We start from the raw sequence: 23,361 nt of genomic DNA on the forward strand, positions 1-23,361 counted from the left end.
TTATCATGCAAAACTGTATTCATAAGAAAAGCTTTCCAACTTATCCATTATTTATCACCATCAGGGGCAGTTCTGCTATTACAGCCGACATGCCGTGGTTACGACAGCAAATTTGGTGGTATTCCATTTGCTGCCGTAAATACGGGCCATACGGCAGCCTGCTATTGGTTTGTGGCAGCTAAAAAGTCAGTCGCCATGGGTTTGGTCATAGCGGCCATGGTTTGGAAATCCCGCCATGGTCTAGACGCCACGAAAGACTTGAAACTGCACTTGCATTATTCCAGGTATTCAATTTCAATCCTATCAATAATTTCGATTAACATAATGGATCTTTTTTGTATCAGAAATCACACAAACTATCATTTTACTATGAAAACAGTGTTATCGATTTTACAAATTCTTAAAATGGATTTTTTGGGTAATCCCGTAGTATGTGCAACAAGATGGCGAACACCGGAATGTAGTATGTGTCTCAGGTTACTGGGTTAGGTTAGGCCATGATTTCAAGTACAAATACTACGTGATTCACTTGGCTAGTCCCCGAACTCGTAATAGAACTAAAATAAGCAAAATGGGAATAAAATTATGGCCCAACCTCTAACCTGGTACACATACTATGTTCAGGTGTCCGCCATCTCAGCATCTTGTTGCACATACTATGGGAGCGCCAATTTTTGAAATGGGTCACTCATGCTGGAAATTCTTTTTGTGTTTCAGCCATCCCTAGCCTATAAGAAAAACTTTGAAATATCTATCACAAACCAACAAAAACAATAACATACTGAATAAATAACTTGCATCATTTTTATTTTAGATTATTCTGGGCACAATTATTTTAATAATCTAATGCAATGGTGCCTGTTTACCTGAAATGAAAGCCAGCCTTCTTTTGTCAACAAAAAATACATACGGAAAGGTTTTTGAAGAACATTTTCCGCAAGGCGCAAGTTTCACAAACTGCGCAGTTTGTGTGACGATGCAGAAGAGTGGCGAAAGGATTGAAGCAATAGACGGCCGGTTGTCGCTGTGAAACAGACACCAGAACTTCATAGCTTTAAGTTACACACTAATTTGTGGGCAGCACCAGCGTAAGTAGTGAGCTTTGTTGAAATTTTCTAAGATGTTGTATTTGCTAACGTAAATGATTGAGATTACGCAAGACCAATTACCTTTCCTTGCCCTATGCCTTGTTGAAGTTGATCCGTAGTTGAAAAATACTTGTCTAAAGACGAAGAGTTAGTAAATGATTGAGTTACATTCCTATGGAGTGGACATTGCATGTTTTCTATAAGTAAATGCTAGTGACTAAAAATTAGGTTATTCTACTCTAATATGATTTGACTTCATCCTGCTAAAGAAACAATCAGGTTAAAATTAGCTATACTTGACTTTAGGTGAAAATTTATCCTATCACACTCCAATGATCATTAGCATTAAAGGAATATAGATTGCGTATTGTTGGTTTCAGCGTTTTGGCTGAAGATTGCTTCTTTAACATTATTCAAGTGACATGTGTGAGCTTTTAACTGCTGTTATTAGAAATGGGATGGTCTTTTTTGCAATCAAATATTGAAATTTCTTAAATTTATGAATGTCCCTGTCATTTACCGAATGGAAATCCCATATTAATTAACCTGCAGCCACTTGGGAGAACATTCATTCCTAAGAACAGTAGTGCTATGGCTTAACAATAATTAAATTAAAGCCCCTTTTACATATGTTCTACATTTATACTATATTTTTGTACATATTATATCATCACCTTCGTAATGCTTAGTAATTATTGGTAAAATGTATTTATTCTATGGACATATTATGTCTCATAGCTAGGCAGGGTATCAGTAAATTGCACCTCTCATAATCCTTCATGCGGTTGCACAACAAAATATATGATAATGATTTTGTGTGTGAAAATCCTTGAGCATGTGACTACTGGTTGCTCATGACTTCTTCTAGTGTCGATATCTGTATACCCGGATCATCGAACTGGTTGGCTGGCTATTCTATTTTCATTACTGGATTCAGTGATCCTTTCATAAGAAATATGACAAGCCTATTAACAATGCTGAGCATGGTGCACCAACATAATATTTGCTAGTTCAGGGGTGAACAAGGTTTTAAGACCAGGGGCCAAAAATTTTGCCCATCTAGACTAGCGGGCCATGTAAGTGGAATATGAAAATTTACATTTTATAAACAATATTTGGGGCTCCCGAAGTATGCGAACCAAGATGGCGGACATCGGAATGTAATATGTGTACTAGGTTAGGGTTAGGCCATAATTTTAGGTATAAATACTACGGGAGGCTCTTGGCTAGTCTTCGAACTGATAATAGGACTAAAATAAGGAAAATTGGAAAAAAATTATCGCCTAACCCTAACCTGTTACCCATGTTACGTTCCGATGTCCGCCATCTTGGTTCGCATACTTCGGGAGCACCCAATATTTACAGTGTTACCAAAGCAAAAGTGGAAAACAATTAGCCTTGTGCCCGAACTAAATTTAATAATCGCAATCTCAACAAATTCCTAGAGGTATGTTTTAGCTAAAACATCAAAATTTGGTTTTAGTTTAGTCGTGGCAGCATCAGGGGGTTCAGCTTGAACTACCGGGGCCGGATTTGGCCCGTGGGCTGTAGTTTGCCCATGTCGGGGCTAGTTTCAGTTGTAATAATTGGACTCAAAATGGACCTTGATATCGTTTTTCTAAAAAAAATTTTTATTTCTATTCACAAGAACACTCTTATGTGACATTTGACCCTTTGTGTCTACCGGTTTGAGTATTGGTCTCATTGTATAAGGTGTCCATAAAGTCTTAAAATTTTTTGCAAATGGAATTTATCGTGTTTCGATACCATATATTATTTTGGCCCTCACAAATATATTTAATGAAGTAAAAATACTTAACAATTACTGAATAAAAAACAACAAACCTGGTTGAGATTGAGATATATTGAGAACTGACTTCATAACAAAATTGAAACTGTAAAGACTAAAGAGACTTCATGGATACCCTGTATTATTTAAATTCAAAATGGATTCAAATAAGTATGCAATCATGCATGATAGCTGATTGAGTTGGATATGTTTTATTTGACTCATCTGGTGTATTGCCTTATGAATAGACAAACAACACAACAGTAAGAGTTTGCTAATATATGCTACCTTGCATCACCCGGTGTCTCTTTTCAGAAAGAATTTTTGCCACAGCGTGATAATGATCGCTAATGTCATTTTCTCAAGTGCACTAAACAAAACTTGATAGGATTATGGACCGTAAAACAATACCCTATTTTAGATAAGCTTGTATAGAAAAAGAAAAGGATGTTGCTTGAAACCATTCAAAAAATGTAGTTAATGGTAGTGGTATTGCTTTCAGTCATCGTTAGCCAGAGCGTTTTATATACAAATTTGGGAGGGAATATACTTTCAAATATTGTTTAAAGTTTTTTTAATCATTTGAGTATAATATGTTATGGTAGATATTATTTGCTAGAAGTAATACTTTCATTTTGAATATGTGTATTTTTTAACAAGGTGCCAGGTAGGAAATTTTATAAAAAATATTTTGAAAAGTAGAAAGATTATAAATTATAGTAAATCCTCCTTTTTGTTCACTGAAATTACATTTTGTGATTTCTCTGTGTTTTGTATCAATCTCGTTTAATCACTTACTGAACACTCTTGAGGTTCGTCACCTTCAAATTATATAAAGCTCGTGGTTTGGTGTCAAGTCCCACTGCTCTCGTTGCCAAGTCCAAAGTCCGACAGATCTCGTTTTTTTGCTATTGCTATCGATGTCTATCACTAATGGTCCTTCCCATTATCCTAAAATGTCAATATAACAAAGTTATGTTAAATGCAAGATTACTGGTTTCAAGAATTGATCAAATTACTGTAATATGATAGGGAAGTACTTGAATTGTTTATCCCACCTGTGTGGAAATACTCTGCCTGTAATGTTCATGCTAGTTATCATTTTATATCTTAGTTTTTCTGTGTATAAGACTGTTATTATCAAAAGAACTCACTGCAGTCACTGGTAAATTGTTTTATGAGCGGTATCATTTTTACTCACTGGACACTGGACAAGACGTTGTTGGTACCATATGTAATACCCTACTATGTTTCTGACATGACATGAATGTGTATGTTTATTATATAAATTTCCGGATTTATTTCAATTCACCATTGATATGGTTAATAATATGGCGTTTGAACCTAAAATTATGATCATAGTCAATTTTGCTAACCACTATGTCGTTGTGGTGTCTATCGTTTGCTAAGCTTTCAAAGTATTTAAGGAATTTTCATGTAAGTATAATAGCATTACATGGCTGCGTATAAACATCAACAATTCCTTGTTTTAGTGCAAAACATTAATCGTACTTTTCATCATGTCAGATGATAACCTTTAACCTGTCCTGATGTTGTCCATTTTTGAACCTATAACAAGAAGAGATAAATATGTTATCAGAATATTTAATCTTGAATGTAGTGAAAAAACATGTAAAAATTACTTGCAAAGCACCCTAACTGTCTCACTGATATACTTTCACAGGTTGATAGCATCCAACTTCGTCGAGTATCAATTTTATCAAAATTTTAGATTTAGTATTATAATTATATTATTTATTTCTATATTCACTTTTGTTAAATGTTAGTGATCATGTTTGTAATAAGTTAATATAGCAAAATTAGAATTATTATGCACAGATATGATTCATGTGGGTTTTATATTTATACATTTAATATTTATTAATTAAATTAAACATTGTCACATAGTTTTATCTACCATATTTGTGAATTATGTTCAACTTTATCAAAAGATTACATCTGTTTATTGAACTCTCTCTTAAAGAGTGAACTATCTTAAACAGTCTTTGTATGGTCCTGGCATCGAGCCGATTGTAATCCAGATACTGATATTGGTTTACATTAAAACATGTGGTAATGCTTCTTGTACTTACCAGCTCAGTTGTACTTTGCAAAATTGCACGAAAGGTCCTGTGAAACTTCTTAGTTTCAATGGTTTCAGCGAAGCCATTTGCTTTGCACAAAAATCTCATTAAAAATTTATGACGTAGGCCCAAATAGAATTGAACCGCAGCCTGTAATAAGGTTCGTTCTTCTATTGGTCATCGGTTGGACAGTTCATCAATGCACCCACTATGGTCATGCCAATTATAATAGCTTTGTAGTGTGTGAGGTTACAGGTCCAGTTTGAACAAAGAGTGACGGCATTTAGTGAGAGACATCTGTTCCATTATGGATTCAGTGTTTCATTTACTCATTGAATTACTTGGTATCTTAGTATAGAAGAGTATTTAGTGGAGATTTTTCTTGTGGTGTCTGGCTAAACCTGCAAGTTTTTATGTGCTTTCCAAAAGTGCAAGGGTTAATTATTTTTACTACCCAGGTACCATCTGCCTTTACATTTTTAGGCTGTGTGTTATAATATGACTCATATGCAATTGCACTACCCAACATATGTCTTTTGAAATAAAGTTGGACTCACATATGGTTTGCAGTGTAATTGGAATGAATCACTGTAGAATTGTGTAAAATTTCATCCCTACTCATAAGGTGTTTTTTGGACTCTATTAATCATCCCCATAATTTGGACTTTCTTCCTAAACAACAGTTAATATTTAAGATCTCACACTTCGACTGATTGTGCTATTCCGCCTCTTTGGTTGGGTATTAGGTATCAATGCAGCGTTCTATTCTGAATGATCAAAATTGGACATAAACTTGAATTTTGGTCGAACTATGTGTAGTTGATTAATTTTAGATTGATATATTGCTGTAGTTTCGTGCAGTGGATGTCTTTTTGTAAATATTGCGAGGTTCAGTAGGCGCAAGTGATAAGTCAGGACAAATATATAAATTTGTTTCATTTGTACAATTTATATTTTGTGAAATCAGATATTCAAAGTTATTTTGTAAAATCTACGATTTTGTAATGGTATCATAAATTGTGTTAAATTTTTCGGGCTTAATTTAGCTTATGAATCGCTCTTCTGTGCAAAAAATCTGTTTGAAATTTTCTGAAATTGAAAGTAATTTGAAGAAAGAGTCTTGATATGGATATACCTAAATATTGTTATGAACGTCCTATCAAGAAATTTCTGAGTTTCAGTCTTCTAGATATTCTGTAGGATTGTTTAGGATAAGAATTGAAATTCACCTCATTATGAATCTGATTAGGAAATTGCCAGTATTCTGACAAGTTTGTCCAAAAATTAGTGAATATTTGAATACATTATAAATTGGTTATATTCGATACAGTAAATTCTTGATTTTAGAAATATTTGCAGTAATCGAAATTTCTTTGTTTAGTGTGATTTAAAATATATGTAATATTCCACATCTGAAATACTGGTAGTTTTTTAATATCTGTACCTCTATATTTTTCAATTTTTTTGAAAATTTTTATAATGGATATGTAGGATTCAAATTAGCCTAAATTGTAAATTTCGCCAATATGGTAAGACTCGGCTCCGTTTATAAATATTTTCATTGCAGATTTGGGTGCTGATTTTAAAATTGATGCATTTACAAAGCAATATTCTACCGCCAGACATTCATTGAAATTCTATCTCTTTCTAATATTTATTCATGAGAATTCGATCTCGGCATAATTTAAATATGGTGTTAACCACAGAGTTATAGGAAGGGATAAATTGCTTTCGTCCTACAACAAAACGTCAATGTACTGAGTGTTGATTTTAAAATCTTATTTGTAAGAGTTCGTTTCAAAATTTTTACCCAATAATAGCAGCTTATGATACATTTTTATGTACAAATTTTTTAAACGTGTACATAGGTAATTACACCAGGATTATGCAAGAAGATTTTCTTGTTTCAACTTATGGATTAGTGGATTAGCTTTCATTTCATTATGTTAATTCCAGTATTTTAATCTTTATTTACTCCAATCTTCTTGAATTTTGACAGATAGTTTACGGGATGAATTTTTAGCGAATCGCTGCTTTGAGATTTGGTATCAATTTTTTACTGCTGCTTGAAAATAATTCGATATATTTATTCTGGAGGTGATAATCTTCAATGGACTTATAGTCATTTTAATATGATACTCGATAGGAAAATGTTTTTTGATTCCTTGTATTGATTATTGGATATGTTGAGGCGGTAAAAATCAAGTCCATTCAAGCAATTGAAATACGTTCACACCAGAGTAATGCATAGTATCTTAAATGTTAATTTATTCTTAGTATTTCCAATTAAATTATTCATGTTTTCATTTCGTGGTATTGTGTTATGAAATTACTTTTCTGAACTTTTCATATGCTTGAAATGTTATCTTCTAGCCTTCAAATGTTACTATATTATAGAAGTTTTGAACTGGTAAAAATGGGTGAAATTGTGTGGCTTGACAAATATTTGACATTTTTCAATATGTTTTGTATTTTTCAATAATTCAAAAACTGAATTTCAAACTACTTCATATTATCGTGATTAATTATTAGTCTGTCCTGAAGTCATCTTCTTATATTTTCGATAAAACCGTAATGAATTAACTGCGGTAGTTTTTGCGAAGCTTATGAAAATATAATTCTTCCGCTTCTATTATCATTTATTTATTGAAAACGAAATAGTTCAGTCCTACTAGTTTATAATTTCTTTTGAGTAGATTCAAATATTGCACATACTGCAATTTCCATAGAAGTTGTATGAAACTCATTTTGTTGTTATTTTTCCCTTTACATTCATCGGTACGTAGTACAACTACATTAGTTTAAAATTCCTTTTTAATTGATAGCGTATTGGAAAACGAAGCCACTGAATATTTAATATTACATTGTTCCCGCTATGATGTTCCAAGATCATTTTTAAATACGGTAATCATTGCAAAGAACTGAATATATGCCTCATAAATATTATCAATTTGCTAACAAATCCAAGAATTATATCTTTTGTTATAGAATACGTCCTCATAACGGGGAGAAGCGTTTGAACACCCAATGCAAAATATCATAGTCCTGGTGCACAAAATTATGTCAGTTATAAGCACCATTGAAAAATATAGAACCTTAATATAAAAATATAATATAATAAATAAAATATGTACATACCATAGTTCCATTAAAATTGGTACACCTGTAGTATGTAGTATGTGCCTTGAAATTCTATGAAGTTCATGTTTTCATATGTGTATATTATACTGTTTTTTTTTAATTTTTTTTTTTATAAAATTGTATAGATTAATATTAGAGATATTAGCACCATTATAAAATTAAAAAAATGTACATACCATAGTTCCATTAAAATTGTAGGAAATTCATGTTTTCATATGTGTATGTTTTTTTAAAAAAAAAATTTTTTTATATAAAATTGTATAGATTATGAGTGAAAGAAAAGGCGAGGAGGAAGAGAAGGCTGGTCCTTCTAAGAAAGCTGAAGAACCTGAAGAAACACCTGGTTCAAGTCGTGCCATGTTATTGCCACCGTATGCAGGACCGGAAGAGACTGAAGAGGATCGTCCCGGTCCAAGTCATAGAATGATGCTGCCGTCATATACAGGACAATATGAAGAACAATCACAGCAAATATTAGGTATGTCTTCGAATATTCTCAAATCAAGTATTTTTTAATTTTCTCCAAGAAAGATCATCCGCACTCACTCAATGGAGGAGGATTCTCATGGAGGATTCTCATGGAGGATTCTCATCTAAACACAGAAAATATTAGGTGTATGTCTTGGAATATTCCTGAATTTCTTAAGAAAATTTGCTCAAAGCTAGGTCATGCACACTCACTCAGAAGTAAAGGAAACTCATCTTTGAGCAACGTTTTGGGCGACGCAGACAACTGAAATGTCTTGATAAACAATTTTTTTTAAATCTTGGATGCCTTCATTTTGTCCATTGTGTTTTGAGCTTGATTCTTGATATTTTGAAAATGTTGAAGCGAAAGTAAAAATATTATAATGTTCTTATAATGACAGACTTCGGAAAATGTTACGTTTTTTTTCATCCAAATATAAATTGTTACACTTGGAACCAGGCTTGCAAAACACATTGTATCTACTATAGTAGGAAATAACATATTTCAAACCCTGTGGCACTATAACTAGTTGTTGTGTATTTATTTTAAAATATTATATTTTTTTTCTGAACGGGCAGTCTAACTATAAAGTTGTCTAACTACTCTATTGGTCAAATTGAATGTCAGGTTTGTTCAGACATTTAGATGATTGATGTAAATGTCCGATAAAGTTCAAGATATCTAAAGTTCAATAATTTAGCGGTTTTCTGTAGTTTAAGTTCATTGCCAATTCAATCATGACAAAACAAAATCACAGAAAAAAAATGTAATTCAAAAATGAAATATATGTCATTTTTTTTAGATTTTGTCTTAATTTCATTTCTGTTTCAAATTTACCATGTTTTTAGGTTGGTTATATTATTTTTTCGATTGTACTTTCACAGCCATGTACAATTAAAACCCTAAATTAATTTATTTTCCTCTAAAATGGTGTATTTTCTAATCTGTTGCAATGTTTATAGCCTTCTTCAATATACGGCATCAGATTGAGGTCTTTAGATATAATTTATGCCGCAAATTGAACTTCATTTCCCACTAGGATTAAATTACCACAGTCAAGTCCCAAGGCTGAAATCCATAAATTCCTTTACATTGAGTTTCGCCATTTTCACAACTACGCACGAAATTGTGTCTGCAGTTGTTGCATAATTTACTTCATTTATCTCTGGGAATTTCCCAGTGCACCAGACATAGTACAGGGTCATGTTCCAAATTCAAAAGTGGATTGTGCGAAATAAATAAGAACAAAAGTTGCGTTTTATTGGCTAATTTTTGTCATGTGATCACAAAATGAGGTTATTTTTTTATTGTACTTAATTATATTTAATGAAATTTTAATAGAAGTAAATTTGTATGAAAGAAGGATCGATCTTATCTTATATTTGTATTTGATATACAGCAATATTAATTAAAAAAAATACAGTGAAATGGCAAAAATTTAATAGTAATTTTATTTTGGCTTTTCTTTTGTGTAAGTAATGATGTATCAGTTTATACTTGCAAAAGGAAAATTTAATCTAAAGTGTGACCATTTTATTCTTTTAAACGTCTATACACAAACTTAATTTTAAGATTTATACATCATTCTTATACAAAAGTATTTTTTTTTGAAAATATGAAATTACAAAATACGTAGCATGCGCGAAGCAGTAGGTAGTCCTGCAAAAACTCAATCGATAATAACATCTGTATTTTATTATCTATTCTCTTATATTCAATAAAAAAATAGACGCAAATGCACTCTATATCGAAAATTTTTAAGTGTATATCTCCATGTCTTAGTTGAATGGTCAGGTAATATCTTTATAACTTTCAAAATTTATCCATCATCGGTTGGGTTTTAATATTATAACGTGACCCTCGGAATTATCGCGTATTTTTTCTCATCATTTTACGCTGCACCTATTGATCTACTGTCATTATTATTAATATTTTTAAACAAATATTAGGTATGATCGGGTATTGAAAAATATTTATGGACAATTCTGATGCTCAAATTAATTAGGCCATCGCCGCAATGATTTGATTCTATTTTCATATACTTTCTTATGAGGAATTGTCCCAATTTGCAATTCTTAAAATTTTGACTTTATTGTTTTCTAATGTATGTCGTGGGTAATTATGTTCATCAAAGTTTATAAATAAAAACATCTAATGAGTATGCAGATATTAGACAAGTGACATTTCAAAGCACTGCCAATGCTTGTATTGATCTGTATAGTATCAGACAGAAAAACTTTTACTATTATTTCACCATAAGTCAATAGAAATATATCCATTGTCAAGTGAAGAAGTCAAGATATGTTCCTAAAGATAAAAGTAAACATGGAAAAACTATAATAGAATGTTTCATGCTTTATATAAAATTTATACATCGAAATATACTTAGGACTAAATTCGTAAATAAATTAATAAAGTCACATCAGATTTCCAAGAAGTATTAAAACTGCTATATTGTAATCCATCTTTTTTATATGTTTTTCAAAATTAGGTCAAATTGGGATTGTCCAGACATTTGAGATTGATGTTGTTCAAAATAGATTTTTTAACAATGGAGATATTTGAAAATACTTTCTTTTGTAAAATATTTTTATTTATCAACTAGTCAAAATAAAAATTAGTTAATCAGAATTATAAAAGGTATTAAAATATAGGTTTGGTACCTGATAACAAGCACTTAGTTGGACTTTAAATTCGTGGCTTTTATTGGTGCATTGCTCGTAGTGAGAAAGAAACATTTTGCATTAATACCAAATCAGCACAATGTGTTTTTTATACATGGTAAAGAACAAAGTATCGTTTTTGATACTGGAATTTTATATTTTTATTCTTCAACTTTTATTTCACTATCTCAATAATGAAGGGTGTACATTATTAGTCCCTTATTAAATTGGAAAAAAAAATTTCAATGTGCTTTGTGCATTATGGAGTAGAATTGAAATTATACTTATAGACTCTTACTGAAATAAAATAAACCTGGTTAAGATGTATAGGGATCTGACTTCATAACAAAATTGAAATTGTAACAAGACTTTGTGAACTCCCTATTATCTGCCATGCTGCAAATTATTTGAATTAGATGAAAAAGTAACATATCCAATATAACAGCATTTAAAAATGTTATTGTTTGATTCACAAAGTTGGTTACTGCTATGATATGTGTGAATATTTGTTTGTGGTTTGATTTGCATGATTTGATTTTAACTAAACTGCATGTAACTTACCGGATCAAATGTTAATCTGGGGTTCTTGTAGTCTCAATAACAAATCAAATCCTGTATAAATCACCTTATTTTTGGAAAATGGGAACAAAACATAGGAAATATCAGACGACGTATTTCATATGTGTTAAATTATTTCATTGCGTTGTAAATTTTTGATTACTTTTTACTGTTATATGATCGGCGCTTCAAAAGTGTGTGTACCAATATGGAGGAAGCCTAACTAATTTTGTTTGCCTACTTTACATCAAGTTGTGTAAAGGGACTGATACCTATGGGCAGGAGATGTATTTACCTGGCTAACACAGGCAGTCCCCCAACTCGTAATAAAACTAAAATAAGGAAAATCGGAATATAATTATGGCCTAACCCTAACCTGGTACACACAATACAGTACAGGAGTACCTTTCTATGATCTTATCAGTCTGATTATGGCAATTATTGAAGTTGTCGTTCTGTATTGTTGAAGGTTAAGATTATGTTGTTGATATGATACATCAAACTGAAAGTATAGATCAATTTTCACCTTTTTGAACTTGGTATACCGCCTTTTCTCGCTCTGAAATTATCGCTCCAACTCAATCCTGAATTATTTAGTATTGCTTTTATACCTTGCACTACCTAACAATTGACACATTGAAATTATATTTCTGAAATGTATATTTTTATGGTTAACTTTGAGACAAGGAATCATAGTTGACTAATTTCTTAAAAATTTGGCAAAATTGTAAATAGCTATCAGTGGGGTAGTTCCTTGCTTCTGCGCCTTTGTGGAAGTGGATCCATATGCATATAATGCAAGGATGCTGTAGCAAGAATAAAAATGACCATTTTGTTTGATTCAAGAATCTTGCTGCACCGGTAGACTTAAATAGAATTGTAAATAGTTTCTGAAATTTTATTATTCCTCATAAGCATAACTCAAAAAAACAATTATTTTTTGCCGTTTTTATTTTTATTTATCATGTTTAATTATTTGTTTTGTGTATGTATTTTTATTCTTTTTTTTCGTCTTTTCCAGGTCAGGAACCATCTACCTCAAGGCTGTCTGGGGCCATACCTCCACAATACGCAGTGCCTCATCCTCCACTCGAGGTAAAACGTCCTGGCCGACCTCGAATACATGTATGTAAATTTAAATATTGGACCATGAGCGTCTAATCATTTTATTTGAAAACATTTGAGATTAGGAATGTTCTTTTTATTTATCTCAGGAGAAGAATGTCATGGAATAATCATACGATAAAAATTTGAAATTTGTTCAATGTCAATTAAGTTGTTAGATATTGTACAGTGTATAAAACATAGGATGAACAAATTATGCCCTTATTAAAATCACCTATTAAAATTTAGGAATCCTCATTTACACCAGCCTTATTAAAAGCAAAAATATTGCAATATAATATAAGCTAATGCTTCATGCTCAATATTGAAATAATGTTTGGTTTAATATTTTGTCATAGTAAAAATAAAATTGCATATACCGGTAGTTCCAATGCATTCCTAAGTAGCATCAAAATGGCAGACTAAAATTCTTTTATGATAGGCTACTGTAGAATTAAAGACTATACTCGTGTAATTTTTACGTTTCTTTATGCTATTTCTTTAAAATTTTCAAAGAGATGACCTTTACTGTGAGGTAGGCCGAGAGTGAAAATTTGTGTCTGTGCCAATATCTGCTCCGACTTTACACAGTAAAATCAATGTTTCGCCATTTATAATGTCTTTACCAATTTTCACAGCCGCCTAAACCTGTAGGAATCAGTAAACCTCGAGGAAGACCAAGGGGGTCAAAGAATAAAAAACCAAGAAAGGTGTGTTGTTTGTTTAAATGTAACATGAAATTTTTTTTTTTTTAAATTGTGGATTGTTTCATAATAATTCAAAAAAAAATTCAAAATTGTTTCAAAATAATTCAATCCCAGCTACTTGTTAGAATGATCGCTTGTTCTGAGCCTTCTTCACCAAATTTTTTGATAAAGAGTAGTTTAAAACAAGTAGTTTTTTATTCAAATAAATCAAATTAAATTTGTTATCAATATTATCTGTTTAATATTGAGATCACGTTAGGACTCATAAACACATCTTTTAGTGTTAATTCACACTGCCTTATGCCTGGTTTTTCATTCTGTCTGAAATCAAGCTGAGGTGTTTTTATTTGGTGTAAATGTTTGATATTTTGATTCTTGCGAACTTGGTTAAAGATCACTGAAATAATTTGTTGAATGTTTTTGTGAGAAACTCGCTGGTTAATTAATACCATATTAAATATAATATTTATATACCGGTAACAAGAATAATGTATATTAAAAAAGAATTAACTGTTCATTATTTGTTTGCGTAATTTACGATTTTATTTTATTCATTTTTTCTTTTTCAGAGGAGAGATCCATCTACGGTGAGCACAATCAATATGTTTCGTTCTCTCCCCTTTTCCAGACGTTGTTTATTTCCAAATTAGTTGATATAAATATACAAAAACGTTTACAACTAGCAGATGTCAACAATGTTTTATAACAGATTCGAGTCCGATTTAAGATTTGAAATTTGAAATCTGTTTTGATATTTCTGAAATTATCAAGCAATCAAGCAAAAGTCAAGTAGTGACTTGACAGTATTGCGTATCTATTGTGCGTTCTCATGTTTTATATTTTATATTCTTGTGTGTGTTGGATCTGTCTACTTCAATTTAGTTTATGCAAATTAGGACCTAGTGTATTACCATCAGCGTTGGTTAGAATGTACATAGAATGGCTCTCCGTAGTAATCCATAGTTGTGAAATAGGTATAAAATATTGAGATTATTAACTTAGTAAAAGTCTTATGTACGGTAATTATAAACATCAAACACATTAACCAAACATCGGAATTCATTATTTGAGTCTTTTCTGATAGATGTTCGTGCAAAATATTAATAAACCTGGCTGGTTGTATTGAGTTATAATTATTGACTTTCCCTTATTTTATCTCCTATTATTTTGTTCTAGAAGTTAGTAGAACGGCCGCCGAAGAGACCGCGAGGTCGTCCAAGGATATGGGTAATTAATCATTATATAAAAATTTCTAATTAATTTTGTCTCAGCTCTCAATGCACTTACTGGTTTAATGCTGTATGATTAGGCCGACTTTCCTCTCCTCGAGATACATGTGAATATCCTATCCTGATATTCTAATATTTGTTGCATTCACAAAAACAAAATTAAAGAAAATCAATTAAAAGTGAAGTCAGAGAAAGCTGCTGCTATTCAGTGAGTCCAAATTCAGCTTTCATTAAACCTTTAATAATTTCTATCATATTGTGAAAAGCAAGCTTCAGAGAAGTTCACTTGTGAAAATGATAGTTACAAAAATTCCACCTAGAAAATTTTAAAGCAAGACTAAAAATATGACAAAATCATAGAATCAATTAAAAATCCCTCTTATTAGGGATAGAATTGAATTGTCTGGGAGGAATATACCATAGATAGGTCATTGGCCATTTGGGGACCTCTCCAAGAAAGGAATATTTTTGGTGGATTTCTAGGGTGGAATTTACCCGGTACTTAATTATGCTTGTTTTTGCGGTGTGTTGTAGAATATACAAAATATAATATATGTGACTATTTTATTCAGTGATTAGAAATGTTGAAAAAACCTAATTTTTCTCACATTCTGGAATATAATAATTGGGGTGGGTATAGCTTAGTGTGGCTTGAATAAACCACTTGTAAAAGTAAAAAAATTATCTATTTAGTATAACGCTCTACATTTTCACCTCGTGGATATTTAGATTGCGAAATATAGATTAGTTTCTCGCATTATGAAACTTTAATGGTCCGACACCAGACAATGTTTTCAAATACAGAATGAACTTGACCCTCAGGTATCTACATAGTTGAAGTTTTAGTAATTAAAGTCTCCTGACAAATATCTCCTGTGTCAGGTAATCAATAACAATATATTAAATATTTTTGAAGCCTCCTGAGATGTGGGAAGGTTTTCAAAGGTCACAATACTTGGCAGCAACACAAAAGATGCAACAGATTCAAAGGCAGCAATCACAAGAAGTATGTTAAAATTACTGCTTGAATTTCAGAATGTCCGTATTGGCACAATTAGGTCATCAAAAAAAGTTTATTTGCTGTTAAGCCTGATAATTTAGAATTTAATTAATGAAAATGAAGGTATTTTGCGTCAGGATGATAAATTATGTCAAAGTTTTATTAAATAAACAGCTTCAATGTGAAAAATCAGTCCTGATAATAATCAAACATTTTGAATACCTAATGACGCATATAATCAGTCATTCGCGACAATGATTTGGTTTCTGCAAGACAAACTACTCATCCTTCTATGCTTTTGTGCCGGTGGATCCGTATGCATATAATGCAAGAATGCTGTAGCAAGGGTAAAGATAACAATCCTAAGTGATTCAAGAGTCTTGCTGCACACTAACACAAATATATTTCTGTAACAGTTTGTCTGACCAAGGTCAGACTTTTTCAGACATACATAATTCAACTATACCAAGAGAAGCGGTTGCATCCATATTTAAACAATCAATCTAAAACTGATTAGGTTAATCAGTCATTGTTTGCCAATCTTCCATTAGAAATTTTGCCATTTTGTTTACTTTATAGAGAATGCTAGGCGTGACTCCAGTTTGACTACTTCTGCACCTGATATGCTCATTTCTTGTTATGTTCTCCTCATGTAGTTTATTGTTTTGATAGTCAATATAACTATATAATTGAATATGGCATTCTGAACAACCGATATGACAAAATTCATTTCTAATATTTTTTCCATGATATTATCTTCAGCAGTATTTGGCCGTGGTTTTTACTCTTCCAATCAATATGTCTTATTACATGGTTGGACTTTCAACGACTGACACTTTTTAACAGTATTGAATTACAGTGAAATGCCATTTAAACATTTCACAACTGACGCTTTCTAACAGATACTTTTTTTAAGTTGCCATGACGAAAAATGTTACCTTAATTTTGCGTAATTTTTTTAACACCCTGTATATAGTTGATGATAAATTAAACTTTTTCTCATCTCAGATGCCAGGACCTAGTCATCTTTATTACGAAGAGCAATTACCTCATCAAATGCCTCCTCAAGAAGAGCCTTCATCATCTGTACCTCCACCATTGTCCCATTTACCATTTCATATGGTATCACAGGTAGTTTTTTTACTCAATGCTTACTCTCCCTTTTTGCTCTGAACAAGGCTTTGTACAAGAAGCCACAGACATCCAAACCAGTAGTTCTCAAACTTTACAAACGGCGCCCACTTTTCAGAAATATGTCAAGTCTCTTGAAAATAAATACCTAACACATAGTAAGATGAAAGTATGTTTTATTCAAAGAACGCATTGAAAATACATGGATGGTACTTAAATATCCAAATCAGGGGTTCTCAACCTTTTTTCTGTCAAGTACACCCCCGAGTCACGAAACAATCAAGGCGAACCCCCAGTAATCAGACACCAAACAAAGTTGTGATATATTGATTGACAATTTGTTGCAACGACAATTTATTGACCAACTGCTGTAACTAAATTAAATATTCGTGTTGATGTTATTGTCTTCCACCTAACTAATGAATTCTTGGGATGTCTCTCAAGTTTGGATGCATATCTCTTTCTGCAATGCTCGCATCACATTGTCTTTTGAGATTTCACAGTTTGGCTGAAAAACTGTGCAATTCACATTTTTGCGTCACAATCACAACAACGCTAGATCAGGAAAAATCTACGCTGAGTTTCAATTGGCATGCATTTTCATCTTGTAGTTACTTAGTTTTCCTTTGTTAAAGGATATTGAAAAAAACACACACAAAAACTTGACTTCCATCCAAGTACCCCTGAAAATCTTCCTGTGAACCCATGGGGTTCGCAAACCCCAGGTTGAGAACCTCTGATCCAAATAAAGAAACTCAAATATCCAAAATAATGCAGGCAAGATCAAATCTGATAAAAATATTTTTAATTAGCTTCAGCCCCCTCAAAAAATTGTCCACCCATCTTTTGGGTTCCCCACCATTTAAGAATCACTGACCGAAACAATATGTGAAGGGCCACTCGCCCATGGATTTGGGCGTGAATTGGATTTGAACCTGTGATGTCAAAATCGTTAAGTTTAAAGCAGTGCTCGTCAATCTTTTTTGAAGTGGTACACCCTTTCATCCTTCACCTAAAATCTGGTACACCCCACCTATCCTACTTTTTGATCTGCCAAAAACACACTGTTTAGAAGGTACACATGTATATGCCGACACAATATGTTATTATTTGTCTTATTCGAACGTTGCTTTTGGATTTCACCATCCAGTTGTACAAAGTGAAGTAATAACCTCAATTCAATTGTCCCTCTCATTAATGTGAATACATCCCAATTCATTATTTTTATGAGAATAGAAAGCTAAGCGTTCTGACAGTAATGAAAAGAGCTTACGTGCAAGACTGTAGCACCCAGAAGCTACATTTGAAAATATCATGTCGTGTATCAACGCATGTAGGGAGAAAGAATTTATTTTTCGTCAAACCAGAAAACATAACGATGATACAATAACAAATAATAAAACAACACATAATGCAGTTTTTGGTATATGACTGGGTGATACGATCACAAACGGTCACCTTAGTCGGTTACCACCCAATGCAAATACATGAATGAATATATTGAGACGGTTTCTGTTACATTGAACTCCCAGTAGCCTATATACAATATATACGGAAATAATCTGATCAGAAACAGGATGTTAATCAAATTAATCAAATAAATTTTCAAATTTAGGGAAGTTTGGTGTATAGGAAGGATATTATACCTTACTATATACCCGGGTGACGAGCGCTGGTCCACAACGTGAATTGCTAGCCCTGGTATTGCTTCTGCTTTATTACGATTATGTTTGATTATAAAATAATTTTGGTATGAATTTAACTACAGTATGTTGTGTCGTTGTATGGATTATATCATGTTTCAAACATGAAGGGTGAGCTTTACAGTCGAAATGAACAATTTTGAAGCATTCCTTTCTGAATAAATAAAACATTAGGTGATTATCTTATCATGCAACAATCCGAACAAGAGTTCAAGTTCAATACATTGGCTAATTTCCATGTTTATGCAACATTGCTGCGAAATGTTCGTATGTGTAAGGATGCGTGAGTGAGATAGTATTATAAAGATAACTAAAAAATGATAATAGAATTCTGCCATATAGCGAGGGTATTATTAGGCTTTCATTGATCATAGTCTAACTTCTTCCTACAAAACTAGATAGGACTATAACTTAATCAAACGTTTGATTACATGCAAAGAGACTATGTTATTCTTATTTAATACCTAAGTCAAACAAACTCAACAATCAAACTTGTTTTTTGTGTTAAAAGTAAAATTCTGTGTATAGTTTAAACTGAGACTTTCAACTCATTTGTTTTTGCTTTATCACAGCAAGAGCCACAAGAACTTTCACATCTCATGCCGCTGTCACAACAACCTCAATCAATACAACAACAACCCCCGCACCCGCACCACCTACATCACCCTGTTCACTCTTTACCACCCCCACCTCACCCCATGCAACGACAAGACGAGCAAATGCTCCTTATTCGACAACCACTGTACCTACAAGAACAGCAAGAGCAACAACATCAAAGGGAACAACAACAACAGGCCGAGATGTTGCGTTCACAACAAGAAGAACAACAACGGCGGTACTACCACGAACAGATGCAGCACCCTCCCCACACTACCTCTTAGTATTATATGAGGCGAAGGCAAAGTGTTATTTATACATTTTTACTAAACCAAATAAATTCAGATTTTAAATATAAGTTTTTAGTTCTTTGAAGTAATATTTTGAGGGTTTAAAAAAAGGCAAATTTTGGAAAAAATTTATTTAAGAAAATTGAAAATTGCTTTATGAGCTACTTTTCTAATCAAAAGTTGAAGCTATAGTCATCAAAGTATTTCGATAAAAAATTAGACCTTTTAAAAATCCAAAAAAGTATGTTTTGTCATTTTCAAGACATTTTTTTCAAGTTTCGCTCTTTTGGCTTAAAGCCCTCAATTCATATTCGGCTGTTACAAATCAATTATCACTTAATTTATGTCTAATAAATAAACCCGTTTTGATTTCGATAAAATATGTGATTTCAAGTAATGACGCCTTAGAATCATGATAACCGAAGATTGAAAAATAAATGCCATTTTAACAATCATAATAATACCTGCAAAAGCTCCAATATTGTTTTATCCAATTTTATTTTTATTTTAGTCGGCTGGTTTTACAAAAACTTTATTTCTTCACATCTTTTTAGCATAAATGTGTTATTTTTTTGCGCAAAAAAATTGAACAATCGTTATTGCCTCGATGATTTTATTTTGAAAAATTTTTTTGTTAAAAAAATCTATTCTCAATTTCCAGTGTTAACTGAATTTTTAATTTCTCTTCAGTTTCGTTTCAAAGGCAGTGTAGTACGGAAAAAAAATTGAAAAACGTGATATTTTGAACAACAAAACACCTCTTTTAAAAAAGTATTAAATATCTGGTAAATTGCACGTTTGTGCTCCAATAAAATCGCTATAAAAATGTCGCTACCTCTTTTGTTACTGCCTGGCCCATGCAATATTCTGTATACTATATTTCTCTAATGATACAAAAATACATTTTACCGGAATTGGCTACCTCCATATTGTAACACACGACCATTAATTTAATAAAACTGGAATACCATAGCAGGCTAGTGTTGCAATAAGTTAACAAAAAAAGTTAGTATTATATTTATTTATTCTCAAATTGATTTATTTCTTAAAAGTAGCCTAGTCTTCGCCCATACTATGTCACTCGTATGCCTATATCAGCATATTGCTACTTTTTATTTTTTCACATTAGGCAATTCATTAGTTTATATTGTAGTACATAGGTTAATATAGTCGTAATATTAAATATGTATATTCTATAAAGAGATATATATATATTTATAACATTATTCATTGATTGCTAGTAAGAATGTATAGCTGCAAAGTTTTTTTCGTGCTGAATTATTTTTGCAAAAATCTTTGCAGTTTTTCATTCTGAAGTTAGCTTTTCAGGTTTTTCCAGTATTTCCTGTATCATTCCCATCTTATACAATGGTATACCAAAGATTTTTTACCACATTTATTTCTAAAGTATTGTCCATTGCTGTTCGAAGCAAGTTTGCTTGAAGTATTTTGTAGAGCACTAATTAATTATTATGCTCCTCTCATTTTATTTTCCTCGTTTATTTGTCGTCATTTCTTTTTACCTACAATACTGTGTGAATCAGTGTCACTATTCATTGCAACTACTAAAGAATTTTGATACTTTATCCTTTTATTGTTTTTGGCTTTAAATTGTGCTTGGCTGACAAGCACCATTCGTAACCCCATTGTGGTCTTTTTACAAGATATTATTGAGTATTTAAAAAAACAATTTTTGAATTTTTATCATTTTATTGTGGAACAAAACATCATGTACATGTGCTCTTCAAATTTGATAGTTGGATGATATTTTATTCAATTTTAACGATCCCTTTGAATTTTCTATTCTACTTTTACTTTGTGCGGTTTTGAGATTTAGTGAGATGGAGAATATGGAGTTTCTAAGAGTGCTTTTGCAACTTTTCACTGTGAAATATGTTGTCCATGCAATAATTGATTAACCCAATGAATGCCCATCAGTATTTTATGGCAACTGCTTTTTTAGATTAGTAATTGAAATTGTCTATGACTATATAACATTGCTATTTCTAAAACTCTAGATATCATCAACATCAATTTTGATGATTTAGTTGCAGTAACCATTTTAGACAATTCTGGATTGTTAAGATAGATAACCTAGGATTGCCTTGTGATGATAAAATTTGACTGTTATTTTTCTGAATCTCTTGCAGTTTTTTGAAAGTGTGAAACTAAAATTTGCTTAAAAAGTAGGCAGTTTGTGAGTTTTTGTAAATTTAAAGAAATCTGAACTAAAATATCTAAGTTATGTCAACAAAGTGTGATAGCAAAAATACTGTTTCTGGTAGTTTCAGTGACTCGTTCAAATACCATGTTCCTTTTTTAATCAAATAATGTTCCCCTATTAATGAAATAGAATTAATTGCCTGGTATTGCAGCATCCTATTGCTGGGCCATTTCAGCCTTCTCATCAGTGTTTTATTTTTTTTTCTTGTTCCATATTCTGACCTCAAGATGCCTTGCAGTTTAGGTATTGATTAATGAAATTATTATATTGTAACCATTCCGTAACTGCAAAGTATAGTGTTCCGCTTATGACTCTAGTCTAGTGGTTTTCAACCAGGGGTACAGCGGCGGCACCCAAGAGTTCCACCAGTCCAGGGTTACATTCAAATCCGGGCGTCAATATAATATAATATATATATATATATAGGGTGTCCATAATGTCTTAACATTTTTTTAAATTGCAAAAGGAATTTGTCGATATCATATATTGTTTTGGCCCTCACATGAATGAAGTAAAAATACTTAACAATTTCTGATAAAAAAAAATGGTTGAGTTATATTGAGAACTGACTTAATAACAAAATTGAAATTGTAAAGGGACTTTATGGACATTGTGTATATTGTTTAAATATAATCACATATTTATTAGCTTTGCCACTATTATAACTTGCTGACTCTAGTTCTGACAATATTGGGGTTTCTTTTATATTTATTTATAGTTAATATAAATAATAATAATTTATAGTTAAACAAATGAGACAATAAAACTATTGGACATCACTGGAGTTCCGCTGCACTAGAAAGGTTGGAAACCACTGCTCCAGTCACTTGCCATGAAATTACCTAAATAACCATCAATGAAGGGTTTCTCCATTCATTTTGTCTAGTTTGTGTAATCATTTGTACCAGAACAAATAAAATTGTTCTTAGTCCTCACATTTCTGTTGGTAAACACATTGCTCTCATAATCTTTGTATTCGCACCTGTGGATGATTTTTTGCTTTACTTGGTGAAAGATTTAACTTATACCTCAGATGCCACATTTGACACGAGACCTTTCATCAATATTTTTTCTTGCTACCTCTCAGCGTTAGTGACGTATTGTCGCAGTTTCCATGTTATTTTTGTTATTTTTCTTTCTTGTCATGTTACGTTATTTTTTCTGTTGTCAGCATAATTTGAATAGAGCAAATTGATACCAGTTGGGTGTGGTTGGATACTGTTAGGGGTAGGTGGGGCGTTCTTTCTTCTTTTGGGACGTTTCGAACACTGTGTTCCTTTTTATTTCTTCAACGGCTCTCGGCGGCCAGTGTGAAACATGCTCGATGCCAATAGATAGTTTATCTTGTTTCGTCAACCAGAAACATAACCACAACAAATATAATTGAAAAAAAATATTCTCGGTAAGCAGTGGGTGGTAGCGATACGACCAAGCGGTCATCGCAGTTAGGATTGCAGCTCTTGTATTTTTAAATCATCAGACATTAGAAAAATGTCCGGACTCAGTGATGGGTAATTGAATCTTGTCAAATTCGAATGCCATTTGTGGCTAATCCGAGATATCATTCTCGCAGGTACGGATCCC

General features: G+C 32.1%; 1 protein-coding gene across 2 annotated transcripts; it reads left to right on the top strand.

Moving 5' to 3' along the window:
* Positions 1-814: 814 nt before the first annotated feature.
* On the top strand, positions 815-22,977 carry LOC120327741 (uncharacterized). 2 transcript variants are annotated; one of them, XM_039394092.2, is made up of 9 exons: positions 815-1,088; positions 8,367-8,580; positions 12,814-12,917; positions 13,535-13,606; positions 14,173-14,190; positions 14,780-14,830; positions 15,749-15,838; positions 16,841-16,963; positions 19,239-22,977. In XM_039394092.2, exons 2-9 carry the CDS (start codon positions 8,370-8,372, stop codon positions 19,545-19,547), a joined length of 978 nt encoding a protein of 325 aa, XP_039250026.1. In that variant the 5' UTR covers positions 815-1,088; positions 8,367-8,369; the 3' UTR covers positions 19,548-22,977. The 2 variants fall into 2 exon arrangements, with proteins under 2 accessions (XP_039250026.1, XP_039250027.1); XM_039394093.2 differs by having other exon boundaries at positions 14,783-14,830.
* The last annotated feature ends 384 nt before the right edge of the window (positions 22,978-23,361 follow it).

The sequence above is a fragment of the Styela clava genome, chromosome 7 (assembly GCF_964204865.1).
Source record: "Styela clava chromosome 7, kaStyClav1.hap1.2, whole genome shotgun sequence".
In the NCBI taxonomy this organism is placed as follows: Eukaryota; Metazoa; Chordata; class Ascidiacea; order Stolidobranchia; family Styelidae; genus Styela; species Styela clava.